The sequence below is a fragment of the Eucyclogobius newberryi genome, unplaced genomic scaffold (assembly GCF_026437365.1).
Source record: "Eucyclogobius newberryi isolate DKJ021-1_F unplaced genomic scaffold, fEucNew1.0.hap1 SCAF_1, whole genome shotgun sequence".
In the NCBI taxonomy this organism is placed as follows: domain Eukaryota; kingdom Metazoa; phylum Chordata; class Actinopteri; order Gobiiformes; family Gobiidae; genus Eucyclogobius; species Eucyclogobius newberryi.
Window position 1 is genome coordinate 49,589,806 of NW_027315723.1, and position 19,866 is coordinate 49,609,671.

At 47.4% G+C, this 19,866-nt stretch overlaps 2 protein-coding genes across 2 annotated transcripts; both read left to right on the top strand.

Moving 5' to 3' along the window:
- Nucleotides 1-2,972: 2,972 nt before the first annotated feature.
- pwp2h (PWP2 small subunit processome component) lies at nucleotides 2,973-12,398 on the top strand. Its single transcript, XM_072448236.1, has 21 exons — nucleotides 2,973-3,107; nucleotides 3,193-3,305; nucleotides 4,137-4,231; nucleotides 4,306-4,405; nucleotides 4,674-4,817; nucleotides 4,895-5,030; nucleotides 8,124-8,347; nucleotides 8,702-8,845; nucleotides 9,143-9,213; nucleotides 9,290-9,426; nucleotides 9,569-9,717; nucleotides 9,834-9,981; nucleotides 10,259-10,409; nucleotides 10,487-10,667; nucleotides 10,783-10,930; nucleotides 11,008-11,116; nucleotides 11,204-11,269; nucleotides 11,348-11,566; nucleotides 11,761-11,911; nucleotides 12,009-12,083; nucleotides 12,166-12,398. The coding sequence occupies exons 1-21, from the start codon at nucleotides 3,090-3,092 to the stop codon at nucleotides 12,326-12,328; spliced, it is 2,742 nt and encodes a 913-aa protein (XP_072304337.1). The 5' UTR covers nucleotides 2,973-3,089; the 3' UTR covers nucleotides 12,329-12,398.
- A 91-nt stretch (nucleotides 12,399-12,489) lies between these two features.
- eed (embryonic ectoderm development) lies at nucleotides 12,490-18,070 on the top strand. Its single transcript, XM_072448211.1, has 12 exons — nucleotides 12,490-12,634; nucleotides 13,352-13,504; nucleotides 13,597-13,689; nucleotides 13,791-13,856; nucleotides 13,966-14,091; nucleotides 14,226-14,307; nucleotides 14,630-14,721; nucleotides 15,762-15,895; nucleotides 16,875-16,980; nucleotides 17,076-17,234; nucleotides 17,312-17,385; nucleotides 17,867-18,070. Exons 1-12 carry the CDS (start codon nucleotides 12,515-12,517, stop codon nucleotides 17,991-17,993), a joined length of 1,332 nt encoding a protein of 443 aa, XP_072304312.1. The 5' UTR covers nucleotides 12,490-12,514; the 3' UTR covers nucleotides 17,994-18,070.
- The last annotated feature ends 1,796 nt before the right edge of the window (nucleotides 18,071-19,866 follow it).

Below are 19,866 nucleotides of genomic sequence, written 5' to 3' on the forward strand. Positions count from 1 at the left end.
ATTTGTGACAATATATTTGCAGCTCCACGGCACAGAGACCGTACCACTTAAAATCAAAATATGGATAACTTTTGATGCCCCATTTGTGTAGATGATTTCCCCAAATATGAGCTTGATCGGGCAATCGGCCTAGGAGGAGTTTGTTAAAGTGTGAAGCGTGAAAATGTGGTCATTTTAGAGATTTCGCTGTTTTCCCATTTCTGACATATATTTGCGGGTCCGCCACACAGAGACCGTAGCACTTAGAATCAAAATATGGATACCTTTGGATGGCCCGCTTGTGTAGATGATTTCCCCCAAATATGAGCTTGATCGGACAATCGCCCTAGGAGGAGTTTGTTAAAGTGTGAAGCGTAAAAATGTGGTGATTTGAGCGATTCTACGATTTTCCCATAAGGATAACATGGGATGTTTCTGTCAACGCTACGGTTACGCCGTACAAAATATGACTTTGGCTCTCATACTTTTATGATCAGGATGGCAAATTAGAATTTTGTTCAAAATATCATGTCATTTGGAAAAACTCTATTGTTTATAGGCCACTCTGAAGGCCAAATAGTCAGAATTCTGGGAAACGTTTGCGGCTCCGTCGCAAAAAGACCGTAAAAGTTATCCTTAAAATTTGGATAACTTTAGATACACCACTTGTCTAGAGGACGTACACCGATTTTGAGGTTGGTGGGCAAAACGCACTAGGAGGAGTTCGTTAAAGTGTAAAACATAAAAATGTGGTAATTTGAGAGATTTTGTGGTTTTCCCATAGGGATAACATGGGAGGTTTCTGTCATCGCTACGACTACGGCGTAAAAATTTTGGCATTTTTGTGATTGGCTTTTGTGATCGGGACGGCAAAATAGAATTTTGGGTAAAGTTTAGACAATTTTGGTAAAACTAATTTTTGACCTTCAATGTTAATTTAAAGGTCACTCTGTAGGGGGCGCTATCACTGCCATTTCAATTTTGTCAGCCTAAACTGGTCCAAACTAGAAAGTTTAACAACTGATTCAAATTTGGTCCTAATCGGACTGGTTTTGATCAAATGGGAGCAATTTTTAGACCTGCAATATTCCAAAATAAGTTGTCCAACTTTGCGGCTGCGCCGCACACAGACCGTTAAAGGTATCTCAAAAAATTGAATAACTTTAGATGCCCCACTTGTCCAGAGGACGTCCGCCGATTTTGAAGTCGGTGGGCAAAACGCCCTAGGAGGAGTTCGTCAAAGTTTGACGTAAACAAAATGGCTAACTCAGCTTGTTTTCATTTTCAAAGGAAGATGGCGGCCATAGGGTAAGTTTGGGGGCGTGGCCACAATGATTTTTTTTGTTTATCCTCACGAGAGGAATGCGTGTCCCGAATTTCGTAGCTTTACGCCAAAGTTGACCTCGGGGCGTCTCCCATAGGCGCAATGTATTTTGACTTTTGTCAGTGGCGCTGTCGCGCCATTTTTTAACGAAAAAAAAAATGGCCCAGAAAAAATAAAAATTTCCGCCGATTCTGAATTTTGGGCAAAGTTTGGTGAGTTTTTGAGCATGTTCAGGGGGTCAAATTAGAGATCAAAGCGCTGAAGAAGAACAAGAAAAATAATAATAATAATAATAATAATAATATTTTTAGCAAAAACAATATAGCCGTTTTTACTATAACAACAAATGATACATCGTTTGAAAGCTCTAAGCCTTCCCGATGCCGCCATGGGGTGGAATCATCATTACGAGCGCTTACGCGCTCGTCACTCCCTATTCCGTCGGGATGCCCCGCCCACTCCCCATAGACTTCCATTGATTTGAGCAGATACAAGCATGGCCCATGCCTGCGGCATGGATTCTCGCGTACGGGACGATGCCAGGAGGGTTTTTGGAGGAATGCAGCGCTTCGCGCTGCTGTTGTCAACAATTAGTGAATGGGCTACGCCCATTCACTAATTGTTGACTATTTCTGTCATAGCAGGAGTAAGTATGCATGATCCATGCCTTCGGCATGGGCTAGTTCACTGTACTTGCCAGGGGCGACAGGGCACCAAACATGCGGGCTGCGCCCGCATGTTTGGTAAGACAGTTGCAACGCTGCCTTCGGCAGCGTTGCGGGAGCAATAGGCCCTCCGCCCTGCATGGGCTAGTTCACTGTACTTGCCAGGGGCGACGGGGTACCAAACATGCGGGCTGCGCCCGCATGTTTGGTCAGACAGTTGCAACGCTGCCTTCGGCAGCGTTGCGGGAGCAATAGGCCCTCCGCCCTGCTGGGGCTCGGGCCTAAATATTCCGATGCGAAAACAATGTTTCCCATTTTTCAAATATCATAAACTATACATTTTCGGAAAGCGCTCGCGCTTTCCTACCTCATGGTGTGGGTCCCTGGTCACTGACGGGTACTTTCGTTAATTTTGAGTGGGCTCCGCCCACTTTGTGTTTTTGGCCCTCTACACAGTAATAATGTTACTTTTTTGCATTACATACCTATATGCACGGAACATGCAAGATATGGGGAACGTATTCGTGAGCTACTTAGCGCAAATGAGTGCTTTATATGGGGATGACGACCGCTTCGCGGTCGTCATCTCAATGTAAAGTGCTCGTTTAGTGCGCACTTTTGCACGGGCTTCGCCCGTTTACAACGGTAATGTTCCATTTTCCTACAACTAATTAGTATGCACGGGGCGTGCATGAGTGAAGGAGTGCGTTAGTGAGTGTTTGGAAGTGGGCGAGCGCTTCGCGCTCGATTTCGTGCGCACTACGTGCGCACTTTCGCAGCCGTGCTTCGCACGGCCTTACGAGATTAATAGGCCTCTCGCCAGCTTGTGGCGCTCGGGCCTAATAAAAAAATGATCACACTGCCTCATGGAGCTGTGGTGTCCCTCTGTGTCGTGTCCCTCTGTGTCGTCCCTCTGTGTCGTGTCCTTCTGTGGCGTGTCCCTCCCGGTCGCTAGAGGGCGCGCTACAGCGCACGCGTAGCAGAAACGCGGAAGTGCATCGTGTCAACAAACCGGGCGCACGTGTGAGCGCAGCATCGTGTGGAGGAATGGATGAGTTTATGAAGCAAAGACTGGAGTTATAACCTGAATACGCGTGTGGATGTTTGCCTAGAGAGGGAAGATGAAGTTTGCATATCGGGTAAGTTACTTTTTGTTCTGATGCTAAACGGAACATGGAACATTAGATCAATCATAACAACACGAAATGAATCGTCTCTTTTCAGTTTTCCAATCTCCTCGGAGCAGTTTATCGACAGGGAAACTTAAACTTCTCCAAAGATGGGAACGCGGTCATCAGTCCAGTCGGAAACAGAATATCCATCTTCGACCTGAAAAAGTAAATACGACGAGACAGATCATTTACATGATTGTATTTCTCTAAATTAGATGTGGTGTGATGTCAATTAAAATGCATCTTTGATTAAAGACGAGGAAACATTAAGGTTATAAGCTCATTAAAGCTGATTTTGCATCATTTATGCTCCTTTAACGCAAATTAGAGCAATTAATGTATTGTTACCATGTACCAGATCTAATACACACTGTTACAGTCCTACTGGACACACAGCCCTACTGGACACACTGTTACAGCCCTACTGGACACACAGTTACAGTCCTACTGGACACTCAGCCCTACTGGACACTCAGCCCTACTGGACACACAGCCCTACTGGACACACTGTTACAGCCCTACTGGACACTCAGCCCTACTGGACACTCAGCCCTACTGGACACACTGTTACAGCCCTACTGGACACACAGCCCTACTGGACACACTGTTACAGCCCTACTGGACACACAGCCCTACTGGACACTCAGCCCTACTGGACACACTGTTACAGCCCTACTGGACACTCAGCCCTACTGGACACACTGTTACAGCCCTACTGGACACACAGCCCTACTGGACACACTGTTACAGCCCTACTGGACACACAGCCCTACTGGACACACTGTTACAGCCCTACTGGACACACAGCCCTACTGGACACACAGTTACAGCCCTACTGGACACACAGTTACAGCCCTACTGGACACGCAGTTACAGCCCTACTGGACACGCAGTTACAGCCCTACTGGACACGCAGTTACAGCTGTCATGAACACAACAGGTCAACACGTTTATTATAAAATACAATCATGCATTTTTTGTCTTTTTGGTTTGTAGCAACACTTCAGAGACTTTACCCGTCTCCACCACAAAAAACATAACGTGTGTGGGCGTTTCTCCCAATGGGAATCTAGCCATTGTTGTGGATGAAGGTAAGAACAGAAACTGGAGTTAGAGGTTTAACTGTGTCTAACTCAAGCTGATTGTTAAAACGTTGTGTCTGTAGATGGCGCTGCACTGCTGGTCAGCCTCATCACGAGGGCCGTTCTCTTCCACTTCCACTTTCACAAACCTGTCCACAGCATCAGCTTCTCCCCCGATGGAAGGTCAGAACATACTTTTATTCAGAGTCTTTCTGTGGGTAATTGGTTGAAGCAAAAAGTCAAACATGGTCTATGTACTATAGTTCCTTCTGTGTATGTATATATATATATATGTATGTATGTATGTATGTGTGTATGTGTATATATATGTATATTAATTAATTAATGAATGAATGAATGAATTAAATTAATTAGCTCCAGACGGTTATCAGTTTAATAGTAGTAGTAGTTGTCAATGGCGCTGTCGTAAGTCTGCTTTGTCCCTCTCCAGGAAGTTTGTGGTGACCAAGGAGAACGTGGCTCTGATGTACCACGCTCCGGGAAAACAGCGCGAGTTCAATGCCTTTGTGCTGGACAAGAGCTACTACGGGCCCTACGACGAGACCACCTGCATCGACTGGACGACAGACTCCAAGTGAGAGTGGAACGTGACATTTCAACGCTCTGAAAAGGCAGTGTTGGTGTGTTCTTGACTCTAACTGTCCCCGGCAGGTGTTTTGCTGTGGGGAGCAAAGACATGTCCACCTGGGTGTTTGGGGCCGAGCGCTGGGCCAACCTCATCTACTACTCCCTGGGGGGCCACAAGGACGTGATTGTGGGCTGCTTCTTTGAGAAAGACAGTCTGGATGTGTGTACTACTTTGCATTTACACTAATGCCACTTTGATTTGAGCTCAGTATTTGGTTTGCTCTTCATGCTATTTCTACGTAATAAATCAGATTCTTATAAGAATTAACCTGATAATGGCAAAAAAAGATCTAGTCTGAGGGCCTACTAATAATTTAATACCCTTACCTCGCTAATAGACCAGCATAAGGCTGAGCAAAATAATATGTCTGTTTGCCGTAACCCGACCGACCCGCTATGAAACTAGCCGACTGAAAAATAAATATCAGCATTTTGCTGAAAAAACGTCAAAATCTTTTATTTTTCAATTATTTCGCCGACTCTCCGACCGGTCTTTCCTGAACCACCGTGTCAAATATTTTTATCACGCTTGTTAACTTGACTTTCATCACAGCGGACTGATAACGCACCGCGTAACACATGCGCGTCATCGTTTTCAATCCTCCACATGCGTCTGTATCAAAACAGGAGACGTTATATTGGCTTTAACAAGTTGTTGTTGTTGTTGTTGTTTTATGGCGGTTGGCATCCGAGTGTTGCATTACCGCCAGACTTTATTCCTCAGACGTTTCGTAGTCCTCAGACTCTGTCGTAGTCCGTAAAAGTACTCCTCCCATTGCTTTGGCGTTACAAAGCCCATGAGGTCATGATGTGTTTTTGTGACTAGAATAGTTGTTGTGTCAGAGAACAACCGGCCTTATTCCAGGGAGACTCTTCTTCACCTTCCTCGCCCCCTTTGACGTTCGGTGCTTTGGAAGTACAAAGCCCATGAGATCATAACAAGTTGTTGTTGTTGTTGTTGTTGTTGTTGTTGTTGTTTTATGGCGGTTGGCATCCAAGTGTTGCATTACCGCCAGACTTTATTCCTCAGACTTTATCGTAGTCCTCAGACTCTGTCGTAGTCCGTAAAAGTACTCCTTCCATTGCTTTGGTGTTACAAAGCCCATGAGGTCATGATATGTCTTTGTGACTAGAATAGTTGTTGTTGTTTCAGACAACAACCGGCTTTATTCCAGGGAGACTCTTCTTCATCTTCCTCTCCTTCTTTGACGTTCGGTGCTTCCACCGTACAGCTTTATTCTTTAGGCTTCATTCTATAGGCTTTAATATTTCCACTGATGTCGCTGCTTGGTAGCCGTGCGTCTACGAGACTGGACGAGGACAGGAGACCACCCCCACCCCCATCTCGTCACTCTGATCACTCTGACTCCCCAAAAGCAGACCCCCATCACTCCGACTCCCATTTAGCGCCTTTAGCCTGTTTTCTATATCTGCCCAATCAAGCTCCTTTGTTCCAAGGAATCTCCCTGCAGCTTTAGCAATGATCCTGATCCTTTCAGTTCTGCTTTGAGTCTGAGCAGCACAGTTTACAACATCCACCATAAAGAGTACAAAATCCTCTCTATCCACAACCAGGGTATTCTCATTCATTCTGGAACCTGCACACTTGGGACCTCCACTCTTGAAACCTTCACACTTCTTGGGAGCCACGCTGGCCTTTCTCATTTTGCCCTGGCTGGGAGCAGCGCTGGCTCCTCTCTCTGTATTTACTCTAAACTCGTTACTTGAAACTTTCTTGACTGCATCTGCATAGGATATATCTTGAGAGACCTTTATTTTCTGCACCTCAGCAGCTCTTTTGCTAAACCTGCATCCCCCGTAGGCAGAGCTATGTTCTTCCCCACAGTTACAGCACTTCAGTTTTGCACCCACGTCACACTTCCCATACTCATGATCTCCTGCACATTTACCACATCTTTGCTTCCCTCTACAGACCGCTGCAATATGCCCAAAGCGCTGGCACTTAAAGCAACGCAGGGGCGGCGGAACATATGGCCTGACGCTATAGCACATGTACCCAATGAACACCTTACTAGGTAGGCACCTCCCTTCAAGTGTTACCATTACCGACAAGCTGTCACATCTTACCCCAAACCGGGTCACCTTCAAACGCCTAGCGTCCACCACCGTAACTCCAGTCAAATTCTCCTTAACTTCATCCACAGACGTCGCCGTAGGGACACCTACGATAACTCCTCTGACCGTGTTTCTTTCAGCATCAGACACAAGAATGTCCTTTCCACCCAGACGTTTAGTTCCAATCGCCTTCCGTTGCTGAGCCGCGTCCTTGCACACGACCAGCAGCGAGCCATCTCTAAGGACACTCGCACTCTTGATCACTCCCACAGCTACAGTTAGGCTCTTTGACAATGCCACTGAATTCCACTCCTTAAAGGATGCACTATCCTGTGCAAGCTTTATGATCACCTTACAGTCTCTGCTCTCACCCCGGATATCAATAGCTTCAGCCTCATCCTGCTGCTCATTCCCAGAACCCTCGGGCGAGCTAAGGGACTTTTTACGTTTCCGGGCACGTGCAGGCAGAAAAGGCTGCTCCTCCACGCCGTCCAGAATGTCTTCCATCCCCGATCCACTCTCCTCCGCCATCTCCCGTCTCTCCAGACCGGGTGTTGAGCAAGGTCTCCTCACAGTTTTAGTCCAGGGCTTGTTCTTCCTCAGACTGTTGTTTTATGGCGGTTGGCCCGTAGTGTCCTTGTCGGCGCCACTGACATGTCCAGAGTAATGCCAGGCTCTGTCAGGGTGTGAAATTTGACTTACGCAAATGCATTCTGGGATTGAAACACACCCAGCAGCGTCATCACAACAAACATGGCGGTGTCCGTGTCCCCCGCATGTTCCCCCCGCTCGCCTTCGCTACCAAAATAAAGGACATCGGCACTCAAAAGGTCGATTGAAATATCTTAAAATCGTGAGATTTAGTCTCCTGATCGGGTTGATCGAGACGTTTTCCGTCATTGGCTGTTGAAGCCTGACCCCTGGTGGTCACTCCGACTCCAAAAATGGCAAAATTTGGATCTTTTTTTTTGCCTTCAAAGTGAAAAAAAATAAGAATTTGCCTACCGACCGAGCCACTTGAAAAATGTTGACTCGGGTTACAGCAAACAGACAATTCATTTGGGGTAGCCTAAGCATTAAATAGTTCTTAAATGTTAAAGTACATACTGTATTATAGGTCAAAACATATATTTTTATCAGTATTTGTATTAATCAGTGGTGGTGCTTCTTTTATCAGTTGTACACAGTGAGCCAAGACGGGTCCCTGTGCGTTTGGGAGAGCGACACGGAGCCAGACGGTTTAGTCCTGAACAAGAAGCCGTCCCAGAGGACAGAGGAAGAGGAGGAGGAGGAGGAGGAGGAGAACATGGAGCAGCAGGAGGGGCAGGTCATCAGGGGCAAAGCACACTCCCAAAAAGACAAGGAGCAGACCAAGAACGTCCGTTACAAGCAGAGCAGCAAGTAAGAGTCCTCCTGCATCCTGCAACCTAATGAAGTCTGTGAACAGAGGTCGTATTAGATCTTTAATCAGAATATATGTGCTTCGAATTTGTGTTTTTGTCTGTTGATTCTGTAGCAGTGTGAAAATGTTTTTATTCTATCGTTTTAGCCTTTTTTGGTGACTTATTTTTGTATTATTAAACCACATCTACAAGACAAAACATGAACTATAAGCTATGCGGAGCGGGAAAGTAATGGCAGTTTGTACACGTAAAGTAACGTTCTGCAGTTAAGGGTTCCCACAGAGTTCTTCTGGAGCGGCTGTAAAGTACACCGTGCCCAACAGCTTAAACTGACCTCTCACTTGTTTCTCAGGCACTTCTTTAATAAGGAGGGAGACTTTAATAACCTGACCACCGCCGCCTTCCATAAGCCCACCCACATCCTGGTGACGGGCTTCGCCTCCGGGATCTTCCACCTTCACGAGCTGCCCGAGTTCAACCTCATCCACTCGCTCAGGTACAGCAGCAGCAGCAGCAGCAGCGTCGCCGGGGGAGATCTCAGGAGTTACGACCGCACATCGACTACAGTATGAGGCCGTTTGACCGGTCGTATTGAACTGGACTTTTCATTGTTTGCATCGGTTGGCACTGGTAACGGTTTGCGATCAGAGCAGAAGGCTGTATTTTGTCCCTGTTCAGCAAAGTAATGTGTCTAAAACGACTGAGCACAAGGCGTCCTATAGAAAGACCTGACTGCGCTACGACCACCGAATTGTGACAAAGGAAATGACATGAACTTTTCCGTGTGTGCTAGTATTTCAGACCAGAGAATCGCCTCGGTGGCTCTCAACAGCACGGGAGACTGGATCGGCTTCGGCTGCTCACGTACGTCTTGGTTCTTGTAGATAACCAGAGTGTTTTCAGTGCGTTTTCATGGTGTATAATCCTGCACGTTCCATAGGGATGGGCCAACTGCTGGTGTGGGAGTGGCAGAGCGAGTCGTACGTGTTCAAACAGCAGGGTCACTTTAACAACATGGCGTCCCTGGCCTACTCTCCGGACGGACAGCACATCGCGACCGGCGGCGACGACGGCAAGGTCAAGTTCTCCTTTGTCTTCAGGGCCTAAGCTGCAAAACAGAATTATATCCATGAGTAAAACCGAGGATATTCATCTGACTTCTTTTAGACACATTGAATCGGTCTTGAATAGTATGTTCTGGCTCTTTTCCTCACGGCAGGTGAAAGTGTGGAACACAAACAGCGGCCTGTGCTTCGTGACGTTCACAGAGCACAGCAGCAGCGTGTCTCAGGTCACGTTCAACTCCAGTGGCATGGTGGTGGTCAGCGCCTCTCTGGACGGGACGGTTCGGGCATTCGACCTGCACAGGTGACATTGTGCTTTTCAATGTATGAAAACATATGGGTTTAAAGGAGTTTTCTGGAAGACAATGCCATAACTATGAGAAATGAAATAACAGCTGCTCGTTTGTGCCTGATTTAAAGATACCGAAACTTCCGCACGTTCACGTCCCCTCGCCCAGCGCAGTTCTCTTCCCTGGCAGTAGATGTCAGTGGAGAGCTGGTGAGCGCAGGGGCTCAGGACTCCTTTGAGATCTTCCTGTGGTCCATGCAGACGGGCAGACTGCTGGAGGTACGTGCAGTACCTCCCTGTTGAAGAAGAGCTATAGTGCTTCTGTCTTTGTGCCAGCCTTTTTACATCACTTTAAGGAATTAATTCAATTTGTGTCAAAATGCTGAATCCTAAACGCGTCACCATTCAAGCTATGGCCTCTTGTCCGCAAGAGAATAAAGACGACTTAATCATACATGAATCACTCTAAATACTACTGGACAAGGGGGAATTATTCTCATGTGGTTAAATAAAAATGTCTCTCCTTTAAAGTAATGGTGAGTTGTGTGCTGCTCAGGTCCTGGGGGGCCACGAGGGCCCGGTCTCCTCCCTGTGCTTCAGCCCGGTGCAGTCTGTTCTGGCCAGCGCGTCGTGGGACAAGACCGTGCGGCTGTGGGACATGCTGGACAGCTGGCAGGTCAAAGAGACACTGGCCCTCACATCAGACGGTACGCACTCTGTGATCTGCCAAAAGAAACGGATGCGTGTTTCACTTACAATAAAACTGACTGCATTTTGTCCTCAGGCCTGGCTGTGGCGTACCGCCCTGATGGGCAGGAGTTGGCGGTGGCCACTCTGAACGGGGAGATCTCGTTCTGGAGCCCTCAGAGCGCCGCGCAGACCGGCTCGGTGTCCGGACGCCACGACCTGGAGCTGGGACGCAAAGAGACGGACAAAGTCACCGCCAAGCAGACCGCCAAGGGCAAGTGAGTGACTGCCCGGTTATCTGATGAGAGCGCACCACCTTCACCACTGAACCTCCATCGTGCTGAAACATCATGCAGATTACACCTATTTGACGTGCGTTTTCTGTCACTAAAGGTCTTTTACGTCTCTGTGCTACTCTGCCGATGGGGAGGCCATTTTGGCGGGGGGCCAGTCCAAGTTTGTGTGCATCTACAATGTGAAGGCGCAGATGCTGATGAAGAAGTTTGAGATCTCCTGTAACTTGTCCTTTGATGCGATGGAGGTTTGCGTCGCCTTTCACCGCAGTTATTTCACTGTAATCCTAAAGCAGACGTTCCTCATTTCGCTGTACGTTTTCAGGAGTTTTTGGACCGTCGTAAGATGACCGAGTTTGGCAGTCTTGCTCTGGTGGATGATGGAGCAGGAGACGGGGATGGGGTGAACATCAGCTTGCCTGGGGTCCGCAAAGGTATGACTCGTCCACATAATGAAGGCTGACTCTCACCTCTTTAGTCAAACGGCTCACCTTGCGTTCTCCTCTTCCGGTCTTCTGAAGGCGATATGAGCTCCAGACACTTCAAACCTGAAATTAGAGTCTCATCTCTACGTTTCTCTCCAACGGGTAAGTAATACACTGCCCCTTCACAGGCATTAAGGAGCTTTCCTTGTCTTAGAAATGCGGCGTTTGGTCTGTTGTCAGGCCGGAGTTGGGCAGCCACCAGCACAGAGGGCCTGCTGGTCTACTCGCTGGACGGCTCCATGGTGTTTGACCCCTACGACCTGGACCTGGACGTCACCCCGGAGAGCATCCGCAAACAGCTCCGCCTGAAGGAGTGGACCTCTGCCATCGTGCTGGCGTTCAGGCTAAACGAGAGGGCCATCAAGCAGGAGGTCATCGAAACTGTACCCCACGATCAGAGTGAGCACGCAATACACGTTTAGACCAGTGTCATTACAGATTTGAGTCTTTTGTAGCGGTATGGTTTATAATGAACCATTTTTGTCTGGTTTTATATAAATGTTGCTTTTTATTCATCTGAAGTGTCAAACTATAATCACGTTTAGAATACATACATTTGATAAGCATAAAACGCATTTCTCTATATTTTTCAGTCGGTGTGGTGTGTGGCTCTCTGCCTGACATTTATGTGGAGAAGCTGTTGGGCTTCTTAGCCACTTGTCTGGAGAAATCTGGTCACCTACAGTTCTACATGAGCTGGGCCCAGAGCCTGCTCATGTTGCACGGGCAGAAACTCAAGAATAGGTGGGATCAGTTCAGCCATCACCCGTAGATCTTGAATGAATGACACATTGTCCGCTCAGCAGTATTTGTCACTATTTGCCTGGTATGCATTTCTTAGATCCGGCGCCCTCCTGCCCACACTCCAAGCTCTGCAGAAAGCCATCCAGAGACACTACGACAGTCTCTCCAAACTGTGAGTCCGACACATTATCCCCCATTTACTGTTAGTCTGGGAATGTGCAGCACCGCTTAATCAGGTTTATTTCTGTCTTTAGGTGTGACTTCAACAAATACAATATTCGGTATGCAGTGGCCCTGTCCAAACAGAGAGGAGTGAAGAGGACGGCTGAGGAAGAGGACGATGAAGAGGACGATGAAGATGATGTGTCTGAGGAAAGCGGCGATGCTTCTGTGGAGGAGGCAGAGATGATACTGTAACGTCCAAATCTGCACATACTGAACATTCTGCTTTGTACATGTTTTTAATAAAATGTATATAAACCCTCGATGGTCCTTTCTCAGTTTCCTTGTTGCCAGCAGGCCTTCAGAAGGGTTTATTTTAATTTGTATTCGTGCGGCAAAGTGTTTCCGGCGCAGGGCGGAAAAGGCGGAGTTTGAGCCAAAATGAGGGAAAATAAGAACATGTCTGAGTCCCCGTCTCCAGCGGGAAAAGAAGTGCCCGCGAAAAAACAGAAACTAAGCAGTGATGAGAACAGTAATCCCGACCTCTCCGGAGACGAGAACGTAAGACTCCGCGCCGTCCGCAACCCGCTTTTATCATCAAACATTCCGCCGGTTAGCATCAAGCTAACGCGGGCTACTAGCATAGGGAGCTAGCGCCGCGGCAGCAGCATTGTTCTCCTGCGCCCGGCTTCTCTCACACACATCTGCTGTTTTTACTCTTTCCGCGAGCACTGGTCATAACGTGGAGGACACGTCCCCCGCGTGAGACCAGTGTCACTGTCCCGCGATGTGAGGGACACGAACGCGCTCATTCCCGAGGCTTTGTGTACGTTCACGTGGAGTCACATGGGCTCTGGCAGCGAGACAACTTTCATGTTCTTACACCTTTATCTTACCTTTATCTTCCCAGGGTGATATGAGAGTCAATGCACAATAACAGCCTCTGTACTTACGATCCTCTACAAGAATGGACATATAAATTGGAGCGTTTGGCACTGTCACTTTGAACAGATCAGGGCAGTGCTTCCTCTGTGTGGCCTTGCTTTAGTTATTCTTTAGACAATATTACACACGAGATATTGTGGTACAGCGTCTTCTGCATCACCTTAAACTAAATTCATTTTGAACGCAATCAATGCAAAAAGTATTTCTTTGTTCTCGTGCACGTCAATCACACCGGGTTGTGTTAAATGATGATTAAAGATATGACACACACCCACTACATGTATCACTCTGGAGGCACACACATGGGATGAAAAGTTTGCATGTGTGTCCCAGGACGATGCTGTCAGCGTGGAAAGTGGGACCAACACGGAGCGCCCTGACACCCCCACGAACACGGCCAACGCCCCCAGCAAAAAGAGCTGGGGCAAGGGCAAGTGGAAGTCCAAGAAGTGCAGATACTCCTTCAAGTGTGTCAACAGCCTGAGGGTAACGATGGCGATCGACGTGTAGTCACCGAGCGCACCGTCGACATATATCACACATGGTCATGGTTTCCTTGTGTTGGCTCTTTGTTTTAGGAGGATCACGGCCAGCCGCTCTTCGGAGTCCAGTTTAATTGGAACAGTAAAGAAGGGGACCCGCTGGTGTTTGCCACTGTCGGCAGCAACAGGGTAACGTTTATGTTCTTCCGATTGAACAATGGTATAAGTTTAATCGATATCCATATACTTTTTTCTCATTTGAATAATCATGCACTTCTGTATTTTCTCAGGTCACTCTATATGAATGTCACTCTCAGGGAGAAATCCGCCTGCTGCAGTCCTACGTAGACGCTGACGTATCCTTTCTACCTTTTTGGTGACTTGTTCTGTGGTCGCTTTTCGCCTCCGGAGCGTGAGGACGGTTGTGTTGTTGTCGTCGAGTTTCCTCAACCGGCGCGTGCCCAGGCGGACGAGAACTTCTACACCTGTGCCTGGACCTACGACACCAACACCAGCCACCCTCTGCTGGCTGTGGCCGGCTCCAGGGGAATCATCCGGGTCATCAACCACATCACCATGCAATGCATCAAGGTGCACACCATTTATCTGCTTTAGAATTCATCCTTTTTTCATGGGATATCTCATCTTTATTGTCTGCCTTATTGCATTTTGTTGAGCATTTTAGGATTTCTGTAAAGCTCATGCCGATCTCCCTTTGTTCCCAGCATTATGTAGGTCATGGAAATGCCATTAATGAATTGAAGTTTCATCCCAGGGACCCAAACCTCCTGCTCTCTGTCAGCAAAGGTACAACTGTTATTTCATACATTAGCTTTAGTATGGTCAGTTGGTTGTGTCCTCTTGTTGTCAGTCTTGAGCTGACCCGGTTTTACCTTTGAAGCTCATAATGTGTGATGGTCAGGTGTTCTTGTAATCACTCACTCGGACTTTAGTTACAGACGGGCTGTTTATACTTTTATAATTCAAATGTGAAAGGTTGGCATTCCACTCATGCATTCTAATCGTGTTTGTAAAAATAGTTGCAAACCCATCTAGCTTCTTGTAAAATGTGTGCATATCCCTCTCTTTATTATATTTGTGACGTTTTCCTTCCCCACACTAACTGCAGACCACGCACTGCGCCTCTGGAACATCCAGACCGATACTTTGGTGGCCATATTCGGGGGTGTGGAGGGACACAGAGATGAAGTGCTCAGTGCCGTGAGTATCAAGTGTCCACTCACAAATGAACAAAGTCACTAAGTCTTCAGGGTTCAGAATAAGCGGTATCGCAAAATGCGACGCAATTTCTCTCAAATGCGATGCGTTCGTCAGAAAAAAAGTGCTTTTGTATCGCAGCTTTTGTGTTCAATTGTATAACCAAAGCGCCTAAAAGTACTGATCACTCGTCAATCGATCGTCAATAACGTCATGACACATGTAGGACGCTGTGTTGTCACGACGAGTCCGCTGCTGTCTCAGATCGAGTCTGAAAGTGGGAGGAGCCACGTGCGGTGAAGTTAGCGTCATATTTGCAGATTCGGACTTCCGAGGTCAATAGCTCCTAAACGCAAAAGTCTTTGCAGATCATTCACAGCCAAAATATTCATATTTACACTGCCACGTGACACAACCTCGTTTTTAACAATCAGATGCGTATTTTGGGCGCAGCAAATTACACTGATCCAAATGTGCAGAGCCGAGACGAGTGCTTAGGGACCGTCATCAAATGTGCAGCCGGAGACGAATGCTTAGGGACCGTCATCAAATAGCAAAACCAAAAATGGAAACGTTTTAGCTGGAATGGAACGTCAAATAGAGCGGTACAATTTGAATAACACAAAAAATACACCATGATGGACGCCACAGCAACCTTTATTTTTCCATCAGAAAATACATGTTTTTTGTGAGTGTTAAAAACAATTATGTAAATGAGACAGATAAGGCCATCTGACTTGGTGTTAATTAATTTGTTCAACAACAAATTTTGTTTGCAAGTTTTCTGTTTTATTTTTAAAAAATGTTTGAAAAGTGTTTAAAAGTTAATTTGTTAAGAGTTTTAATTTTTTTAAATAGAATGTTTACAAATACATTTGAAATAAATAATCTTGTTACATCAATGGAAAATATTGATTGTTAGTCACTTTCGTGTTTTGCTATGCAACTTTGAAAAAAATGACGGGATTGTTTAGCATCACTACTATACCAGAGACAATCCTTCATCTGAGCCCTGCTAAGTCCACCTTCCTCTCCTACTGCAGGACTTTGACCTCCTGGGTGAAAAGATCATGTCCTGTGGGATGGACCACTCCCTGAAGCTGTGGAGGATTAACTCTGAGAGAATGCAGAAAGCCATCCGAGGCTCTTATGAGTACAACCCTTCAAAGACCAACAGGTACCAAGTGCAGAAGGCAATTCAACTGTTTTAACTTTATATTTATTCACCCTCGCATCATCTAGTGATGTAATTCATCATGTCTTCTTTTTTTATATATACTTTTGTTTGTTTTAAAGACAAAGTAGGTTGTTTTTACCTTGCCATGTTTGGGTGAGCGTCATCAGACTGTGACCTGACATAACCTTTATCAGCTGATCTGCTGCTCAGTGGTCCCAGGCGTGTCACAGGCGTGTCACAGGCGTGTCACAGGCGTGTCACAGCCGCGGGAGCGTTCATGCATCCACACCTGCAGACCTGGAATGTCCGAAAGACTGGCCACATCAGGACGATCAGCTGATGAAAATGAGCGGTCACATGGCCGAGGAGGGACAGACGCTCACCCGAACATGACAACAGCCTGATGCCCTTAAAACAAATGTGAAAAAGCAGTTGGTATAATATGTCACACACAAATGACTGGATTTTCTAACACAATCCTCAGTTTATACAGTTTATACTGTTCATAGAAACGATATGTCAATAGCTCACGATGCATGTGATGCACTTCTTTCTGCGCTTCCTTTTGACAACACTGCACTTTGCATGTGTTACGGGCCCCAGGCTCCGGGGCCGCCGTAGCAGGAATTGTGCGATCTGAAAATATTGTAAAAGACAAAAGCAAGGATGAACCGAAGCACTGCTTTTCATGTCCAGATCACGTTTGACGGAAACGGGAAGTTCCACCGTCTAAACCAACCTGGTGCAATACCTTCTGCACAAAGGTTCCGCCCTACTCTTCCAACTTACAAAAAAATCAGGAAAGCACTTAATAATGACACATACTATGTCTAAGTTAATGTCTTAGTATTAATATACCAAAATAACATGTATATTTGATTATTGTACAATACCCAATGACCAAATAATAATATAACTTAAAACAATGTGGTGATATATTTTGGGTGCTGTTTCCTTATTCTTCTCTCGCTCTTTCCAGACCTTTTGTCTCACAGAAGATCCACTTCCCGGACTTCTCCACACGCGACATCCACAGAAACTATGTGGACTGTGTGCGCTGGCTGGGAGACCTCATCCTGTCCAAGGTCTGTGAGCTCCTCTGGACACATTAAGACAAACTACACTTTGAACACAATTGAAATGATGATAATTGATAATAATCCTTTTGTTTCTGTTATAGTCGTGTGAAAACGCCATCGTGTGTTGGAAACCAGGAAAAATGGAGGACGACATCGACCACATTAAACCAAATGAGTCAAACGTGACCATCCTGGGCCGCTTCGATTACAGCCAGTGTGACATCTGGTACATGCGCTTCTCCATGGACTTCTGGCAGACGGTACAGCACCTTCAGAACCAACATTCAAACTAAGACACACAATATGACTCCAACTCCAACTCAACCCTGTGCCTCAGATGCTCGCTCTGGGAAACCAAGTGGGGAAGCTCTACGTGTGGGATCTGGAAGTGGAAGACCCCCACAAAGCAAAGTATGTTATTCACCACACAAACATGAGACTAAGAACATTTGGAAACTCATTTTAAAATGTTTAAATACTCAGTAGTTGAATGTGTGTTTGTGCCACACTTAAGAATGCCACATGAGAATGGCTTTTTTTTAAAATAGTTGAATCAGCAGATTTCTCCGACAGACTGGCCTGGTTTGTGGTTAACCATCATCTGTCACGTTTTATTGGCTCAGAATAACTTAGGACTGGAAGAAGAACTGAAAGTGGATGTATTAGTGATGATCCAGAGTGTGGGATTGCTGGTTTCTGATATTGACTGTTTGCTTTCTTTTGTAGATTGATATTTTATTGTTATTTCCTGTTTCTAACTTCCCCTTATTTTGACTGCACACCTCAGATGTTTACCACGTGTCCCTGGCGAGATTCAGAAATTATTGACCTTTATATTCTACAGTATAAAAAGTCTTGCCTGCCCTGGTCTAATGCCGTGTGTGTTGTGTAGGTGCACCACCCTGACGCTCCCAAAGTGCACCTCGGCCATCAGACAGACCAGCTTCAGCCGGGACAGCAGTATCCTGATCGCCGTGTGTGACGACGCCTCCATCTGGCGCTGGGACCGACAGCGCTGATCACACCGGATCACCACCAGGACCACTCCAGGATCACTCCAGGATCACCCCAGGATCACCCCCAGGATCACCCCCAGGATCACCCCCAGGATCACCCCCAGGTCACCCCCAGGTCACCCCCAGGATCACCCCCAGATCACCCCCAGGATCACCCCCAGGATCACCCCCAGATCACCCCCAGGATCACCCCCAGATCACCTCCAGGATCACCCCCAGATCACCCCCAGGATCACCCCCAGATCACACCAGATCACACCAGATCACACCAGGATCACCAACACACGCTGCAAAAACATAAATTTACATCTTACATTTCTTTACAAATCAGTTTAAAGATGACTAAAACTCGATGTCTTTGAGTGCCTTGTTTAATACTGACGCAGCGCGCCCCTTCGTCCTGGTTCATCCCGCTTCGTCCCAGATCGTCCTGGATCGTTTGGACTGACTTTCCTTTCATTATTATGAAACACACAACTTTCTTTTACTCGCTTCTGCTTTCACAACTTTCCACAAAAAAGTGTTAAAAAATCTAATATTGTGTTTGACTTTGTGCAATACCAGTGTGGACTCCTCATGCTCATGTTGCCTCGGTAACAGTGTGTGACAATGTTAGAGATGTTAGAGTGTATGACGCTTGTTAAGAATAGTCATGGGGTTCTTTCCATTTTATTGTCATTTTATTTGAGTAGTTGTCATGTCGATTGCGTTGGAATCTGGTGCCAACACAAAAGAATTGGAAGCTTTCAGTTGTTTTTTTACAGTTCACGTGTTTCCATCTCATGTGACTTAAATAAAGCTATTTTTCTATATCTGAAGTCTGAATAAATTCAAGACAAGTGTTTCTAAATCCAGAGCACGACCATCGAGCGGTCGATCTGGAGGACGTGGGGTCCAATCCCCCCTAGAGGAGGAGCAGGAGGGAAAGAGAGGAGGAGCAGGGGGAGATGAGCAGGGAGAGAGGAGGAGCAGGGGGGAGAGAGAGGAGGAGCAGGGAGAGAGGAGGAGCAGGGGGAGACGAGCAGGGAGAGAGGAGGAGCAGGGGGGAGAGAGAGGAGGAGCAGGGAGAGAGGAGGAGCAGGGGGGAGAGAGAGGAGGAGCAGGGGGAGATGAGCAGGGAGAGAGGAGGAGCAGGGGGGAGAGAGAGGAGGAGCAGGGAGAGAGGAGGAGCAGGGGGAGACGAGCAGGGAGAGAGGAGGAGCAGGGGGGAGAGAGAGGAGGAGCAGGGAGAGAGGAGGAGCAGGGGGGAGAGAGAGGAGGAGCAGGGAGAGAGGAGGAGCAGGGGGAGACGAGCAGGGAGAGAGGAGGAGCAGGGGGGAGAGAGAGGAGGAGCAGGGAGAGAGGAGGAGCAGGGGGGAGAGAGAGGAGGAGCAGGGAGAGAGGAGGAGCAGGGGGAGACGAGCAGGGAGAGAGGAGGAGCAGGGGGGAGAGAGAGGAGGAGCAGGGAGAGAGGAGGAGCAGGGGGGAGAGAGAGGAGGAGCAGGGGGAGATGAGCAGGGAGAGAGGAGGAGCAGGGGGGAGAGAGAGGAGGAGCAGGGAGAGAGGAGGAGCAGGGGGAGACGAGCAGGGAGAGAGGAGGAGCAGGGGGAGAGAGAGGAGGAGCAGGGAGAGAGGAGGAGCAGGGGGAGATGAGCAGGGAGAGAGGAGGAGCAGGGGGGAGAGAGAGGAGGAGCAGGGAGAGAGGAGGAGCAGGGGGAGACGAGCAGGGAGAGAGAGGAGGAGGAGCAGGGGGGAGAGAGAGGAGGAGCAGGGGGGAGAGAGGAGGAGCAGGGAGAGAGGAGGAGCAGGGGGGAGAGAGAGGAGGAGCAGGGGGGAGAGAGGAGGAGGAGGATAAACAGGTTAGTCCTTCACAAAGCAGTTTGTTGGTCTAAGCCCC